General features: G+C 38.1%; 2 protein-coding genes across 8 annotated transcripts; one reads left to right on the plus strand and one right to left on the minus strand.

Moving 5' to 3' along the window:
- The first annotated feature begins 475 nt into the window (after positions 1-475).
- Positions 476-3,081, plus strand: LOC143367204 (GPN-loop GTPase 1). 7 transcript variants are annotated; one of them, XM_076808863.1, is made up of 5 exons: positions 476-536; positions 1,412-1,663; positions 1,742-2,106; positions 2,176-2,405; positions 2,693-3,081. In XM_076808863.1, exons 2-5 carry the CDS (start codon positions 1,420-1,422, stop codon positions 3,030-3,032), a joined length of 1,179 nt encoding a protein of 392 aa, XP_076664978.1. In that variant the 5' UTR covers positions 476-536; positions 1,412-1,419; the 3' UTR covers positions 3,033-3,081. The 7 variants fall into 7 exon arrangements, with proteins under 7 accessions (XP_076664978.1, XP_076664958.1, XP_076664983.1 ...); XM_076808843.1 differs by having other exon boundaries at positions 496-517; positions 1,391-1,663; XM_076808868.1 differs by having other exon boundaries at positions 499-517.
- A 135-nt stretch (positions 3,082-3,216) lies between these two features.
- On the minus strand, positions 3,217-5,848 carry LOC143367246 (heat shock transcription factor, X-linked member 4). The gene is made up of 2 exons (XM_076808873.1): positions 5,147-5,848; positions 3,217-4,165 (listed from the first exon to the last, which is right to left on the minus strand). The coding sequence occupies exons 1-2, from the start codon at positions 5,597-5,599 to the stop codon at positions 4,037-4,039; spliced, it is 582 nt and encodes a 193-aa protein (XP_076664988.1). The 5' UTR covers positions 5,600-5,848; the 3' UTR covers positions 3,217-4,036.
- Positions 5,849-6,008: the final 160 nt, after the last annotated feature.

Genomic DNA, 6,008 nt, shown 5'->3' on the forward strand with positions numbered 1-6,008 from the left:
GGGGGAGCGAGATGGAACACTGCGCGTGCGGCGAGCGTTCAGATGGAATAGGCGAACTTGTCCAATTGCGCCCTTTATTATAATACATTTATTTTAGATTATTGAGGACTTTACTCCGAATTTTTATTCGTAGTTTAAAACATTTACAGTGCAATTTGCAGTATTTCATTTAAAAATTTATTTTCAAGAATGCCAACAATAAAAAGACCATTTTGCGCCCCTTGTCAACCTTACGCCCTAGGCTTATAGACGACGTGTGCTATCTGGGTTGGGCACATGCTATGGTTTTGAGTTGAGTAGCGTTCGTAATTTAGCTTAAAAAAAGCAAATATTATTTTCGCTTGTTCATTATCGATGTTTGGTCCCCTATAATCGATATTCCGTAAACATCGATCAGTTCATTATCGATATTGAAACATCGATGTTTGGTCCCCCATAATCGATATTCGTAAACATCGATGAACATCGCCTATCCCTACTGAGTACTGACAGCGCATGCGCAGTTTATTCGAAAAAGGTATCTCTTCTCGGTATAGGTATTGTTTTATTATTATATCTTATTGATTCAATAGAAATCTGAAAATATATTTTGCATTGAATTACGATTAAAAAATGTAATATAGAAATTGTAATCTTTTCGTAATAACTGCATGTAGTGGAGAAAGTTATATCGGTTAATAACTTTTCAAATTTCAGGTACGTCATTAAGAAAAAATTGCTAAAAAATTTCTAACCCTGTAGTTTATCTGTTTCCGATAATTTAATGCAAAACGATTTTAAAAATGAACTATTCATTTCTAATTATTCAAATGAAATATATCGAGTGTGGAAAATTACGATAACCTAGAAATGCAATTGTTGATATTGGAATGCGAAACACAAAACTATAAGCGAGAAAATCTATTAAGAGATTAGATAGAAGTAAATGACTTCAGGATAAGAAAATAACAATATAACGAATATGATTTGCTGTCACTATAGGAAACTAATTTATAAATTGTTCAACTTCTCTTAGTTTTCGAATTATAAGACAAATAACTGAAGTGTGTAATCTGTATAAAAGTTTCTTTACTTGAAGTTTATCGAAACGTGTTAGTCAATTTTACTTGTTAAATTGATTGCTGAAATGCTCTTTTCATGGTGCATTTTGTACTTTCGTCCCAATAAATACTGGTTTTAAAGTAATCCGAGTATGAAAACATTTTCTTACCTCTTCCTCTTAAGATACAAAGTACTATAAGCAACTCACTGTGCAATGAGAACTTATTGTATACGTGAACAGAATGTCAGGGTTAAAAATGTGTTATATATTATAATTATTAAATGCAAGCTTTAGATTTCTATACATGAGGCATGCTGTAGCGTTGATTTTGAACTATCTTCTTTATAGGGTTCTGCAGTCGTTTTGCAGATTTTTAAATGACTGACTCTATGGATCATTCCAAATGTTCTGAAGATTCTAATATTTCCTCTCAAGATTCTACAATCGTCGAGTCAAATGTCAAGGCTAAAAGGCCAACATGTATCATCGTCCTTGGAATGGCTGGATCTGGCAAAACTACATTTGTACAACGGCTTGTTTCAGTCTTGTACGATGTAGGAAAGCCATATGTGATAAATTTAGACCCTGCATGTAGAGAAGTTCCTTATCCAGCTAACATAGGTACTTGTAACATAAGTGCATTTAATTTTATTACAGTTTTGTGCGTACACGAATCTTATTAAACGTCTGGTGTTTCAGACATAAGGGACACCGTCAATTACAAGGAAGTGATGAAACAATACAAATTAGGTCCAAACGGCGGCATCGTTACTGCCTTGAATCTCTTTTCTACGAAATTCGATCAAGTGATAGAACTTATCGATAAAGCAGGCAAAGAGCATGAATATATAATTCTAGACACTCCTGGACAAATAGAAGTTTTTACATGGTCAGCGAGTGGAACAATTATAACAGAGGCTTTAGCATCTCAGTTCCCAACAATTGTAGTGTATATATTAGATACTGTGCGAAGCGTTAATCCTGTAACATTCATGTCTAACATGCTTTACGCGTGTTCGATACTTTACAAAACTAAATTACCATTTATTGTCGCTATGAATAAGGTGATTATAACGAAAATAAACCTTATATGACCTTATACTAATTTATTAACAGCAATTATATGTTTCAAGATCGACATTGTGGAACACAGTTACGCAGTAGACTGGATGCATGACTTCGAAGCATTCCAAGAAGCTTTGGATTCAGAAACAAGCTATATTAGTAATTTAACACGTAGTATGGCTTTGACACTCGATGAGTTTTATAGTCATTTACGTAGCTGTGGTGTGTCTGCGGCTACAGGAGCTGGTATTGGAAAGTTTCTAGAACTTGTTACGGAGGCCGCGAAAGAGTACGAAAGGTAAATTAGCATATTAGGGTAAAGGTACCAGTAGTTGACCATGTATCAGTAGCTGGCAACTTTTCAGAAAAACGTGAAAAATAAGGTTTTTAGAAGTGGCGAACAGTGGGTATTAGGAGCCGCGGCGCACTGTTGAAAAGAGATAGTTGCACTTCTAAGAACCGTATTTTTCACGTTCTTCTGAAAAGTTGTCAACTACTGATACATGGTCAGCTACTGGTAACTTTACCCTATGCACTTACATACGCAATACAATGGGATACTTATACTAAAATAAAATCTTTTAGGGAATATAAGAAAGATTGGGAAAGGATGAAAATTAAACGAGATGCTCAAAGACGGAAGGCGGAGAAGGAACAGCTTGAGAGAGCGGCGCAAAAGGTTTCGGGAGAAAGTGTACCGTTTGTATCAACGATCAGTAGTGGAAGAGAAATTTCAGACATATACTTGAAGCATGCTGGCAATGAATCCAGCGAGGATGAAGAAGGCACGGAAAATGCGTTCCAGATAGAGGAAGACGAGGAGGAAGAGAAAGAAGCAGAATCCTTCAAGAACTTTTTAAACAGGCATAAAATGGAGCAAAGCAAACGTGTGTCTAATCAGCCCAGTACAAGTAGTAACGCATAGTCTCTAAGTAGACTGTTTATATATAAAAATAAATATTCTTATCAACAAATATGTTGGTCATTTAATATAAATACTTCATATGTTCAACCTATAATACTTCATATGTTGAATTATATCCTAGGATTATATATTTCATAGGAAACCCTATAAATATGGTTTAAGTAATAAACCACTGTTATAAGGATAGCCTGTCGTTCCTTATAATAATACTGGTAACAGAGGAACCTCAATTAGTACATAGATTGGTAAGACAATTCTTTCATACAATTAACCCTCGAGCGGGCCGCGCTTTGTGAACTCCGTTCACCGATCTGCGTATTTCCTTCAGGTCTCGGTAAGACAAACATTCTCTCGGCGCGATCGTGGTGTGTTTCAAGAACACTATGATGCTTGTGCCAGGTGATTTTCATTTTTGATGTTAAAAATGTTTTACATATACGATTTTTGTGCTTTTAAATACATTTACTGCATTTTTGGATACATTGCTAATATTTTCCCATCACATTTAATTTAAGTTACCACTGTCAACAGAGAAACCGTTTCTGAAGCGCAATACATATGAGGGGGCTAAAATGATTATTTTCAACTGATCAACTGAGTTCACCACGCGCCTGCTCGTGTACCTCTCATTGGCGCGCCCGCCCGAGGTTTAATAGCTTTCAGACTTGTTCCGCTTACAGTGTAAAACTTACATGCACACCAGTGCAAGCCATGTCTGTACCTGAGTTATTCCTTTTAGGGTAATTGGTACTGGATGTTTTCTAATCCATTCTGCATTGGTCTCATAATTTCAGATAGAATGGGAGTTAAAGCGAAGAAGTTAAATTTTAAATCGAATTCTCAGTTTCGAGCCGCTAAATGTATATACTTTAAATGCTTCCAACATGTATATACTTTTTTTTCAGATGAAAGTGCATACTGTATCGCAATTATCTCCTGATTAAAGTGTTTACTGACCAATAGTAAATATTCTGGGTAATTACGTTTCTCTGATACGCCACGTGTTAAATCGCAATGATTGCTCCGTTGGATTTCGCTTTGTTACCCAACGAATCTTTGTTTCTGGCCGATGCAAGGTTGTGCGTTCGTCGATATTCTCGTGTTATTTGCTCCAGGGCTCTAGTTAAGGCCAACTGAAAAGCGTAGAGGAGAAAATTATAAAACTGTTTCGCGTGGGCAGAAGCGAATAGTAATGTAGCTATTTTACCGGGATTGTCTTCTATTTGAAGCGATAATTAATAACGACAGGAACGACTTAAATACCATTCGAAATAATACAAATAGATGTTTAAAAAATAATTCAAATAATTTATTTTCTGGTCAATAGGCCTTCTAAAATACTTTCAAGTATGTGGATAAACGATTCCATCGCTTAAAATATCGCCTCTAATCATTGGCTTCAAAGCCTGTATAATTTTTATAGAGAAAAATCAATTTTCACTTAGAAAGCAAAATTAGAGTAGTGATAAGAATTAACAGACGACGAGCGATAATTAATCACGACAGGAACTGCTTAATTACCATTCGAAATAATACAAATAGATGTTTAAAAAATAATTCAAATAATTTATTTTCTGGTCAATAGGCGTTCTAAAATACTTTCAAGTATGTAGATAAACGATTCCATCGCTTAAAATATCGCCTCTAATCATTGGGATCAAAGTCTGTATAATTTTTATACAAAAAAATCAATTTTCACTTAGAAAGCAAAATTAGAGTCGGGATAAGAATTTACAGACCACGATATTCATGGGGATACGATGCCCCAGCGATTGCGGTTAAGCAGAGCAAAAACTGTTAATTAAAGTAATTAATCCGTTCTGAATAATATCGAACTATCATCGAAAGTCTGAAACTGAAACTTGGTTCAGGGATACAGTGTTGCCCCGTTATAAGTTCGGGCCCCCTGCTTCGTTAGAAGTACATTTCTATCCCCACTACTTTCTTTCTACCGCCATAAATTTCGTTCGAGATAGCGGCGGTATCGTGCTCCTACGAAAAGACAGCAAGGAACAGAGGCGAGTCGAATAGCGTATCGTCTCGTTAAAGGCTCGGCCTGTCCCCTCGACCGTCGAACTTATAACGAGACAGAACTGTATTCGATATTCCTTTACCCGGCACATGTCCAGACGCGATACGTGATCGTTACTGTCGTTTGCGAACAGATCCGGTTCCGTGATGCTTTTCAGACTGATACGCTGTGGGTGCCTCAGTTTCCCAGGAGTTTTCCGATATACCATCGACAACAGGTCCGGCCGGCCGGTACGGAAGTTCTCGTGGAGGAACTCGTGTACATCTGGGTTGTGGGAGTTGCAGATCGGGTCGCGGTTATGCGACGTTACCTTGCGGAATCCGTATAAATTCAACTGTCTGATGAAGCTGGTGATGTTCCTCGTTTTAAAGATGGAATTCCCCCCGTCGAGGTACTGCTCTTGGAACCTCTTGTAGTCGAGGAGGATGGTCGTGCCGTTCTGGCTCCACTGTATGGCCCCGCTGCTGCACTCGCTCACGATCCGCCAGAGCTTTTGCGGAAACCGCAGCGACAGGAATATGCAGTCGTCGTACATGCTCGCTGCGGAAGCGTTTCGAGTCCACCGGTACAGGAGGCACGTCGAGACTACGGGGCGCCGCGATTTCTATTCTCCTCTACGAATCGGATCGCGTGCCTTTGGCGAACAAAAAACAATCGTAGCACGGCAACAATATTCCTTGTTCTGGAATCATCGGCCGGCTCCAGCTATGTTAACCTTTCTTTTCGCGCGATCTTCAGTTAGAGAGAACTTTTAGAACGTTTGCTCGAATACGTTCAGCCTCTAACTGTCGCTTACGGATTCGTTTATTAAAAACATGCCGAGGGATGACGATCCTTTGCACGGCTTTACCGTGTTCCGATGACGATACTTTCTGGAAAGCATCGAAAGAATTGTTTCGGAGCCTCCGAATGTTGGCTTCGAAAGCAAGAGCGGGGGTTTACTT

This window comes from Andrena cerasifolii, chromosome 1, assembly GCF_050908995.1.
Source record: "Andrena cerasifolii isolate SP2316 chromosome 1, iyAndCera1_principal, whole genome shotgun sequence".
Taxonomy (NCBI): Eukaryota; Metazoa; Arthropoda; class Insecta; order Hymenoptera; family Andrenidae; genus Andrena; species Andrena cerasifolii.

Coding starts and splice junctions, on each gene's coding strand:
- LOC143367204 (XM_076808863.1), top strand. CDS start 1,420: ATGACTGACTCTATGGATCATTCCAAATGTTCTGAAGATTCTAATATT. Junction 2,107..2,175: donor TTATTGTCGCTATGAATAAG/GTGATTATAACG, acceptor ATATGTTTCAAG/ATCGACATTGTGGAACACAG. Junction 2,406..2,692: donor GCCGCGAAAGAGTACGAAAG/GTAAATTAGCAT, acceptor AAAATCTTTTAG/GGAATATAAGAAAGATTGGG.
- LOC143367246 (XM_076808873.1), bottom strand. CDS start 5,599: ATGTACGACGACTGCATATTCCTGTCGCTGCGGTTTCCGCAAAAGCTC. Junction 4,166..5,146: donor CGCGTCTGGACATGTGCCGG/GTAAAGGAATAT, acceptor TACGCTTTTCAG/TTGGCCTTAACTAGAGCCCT.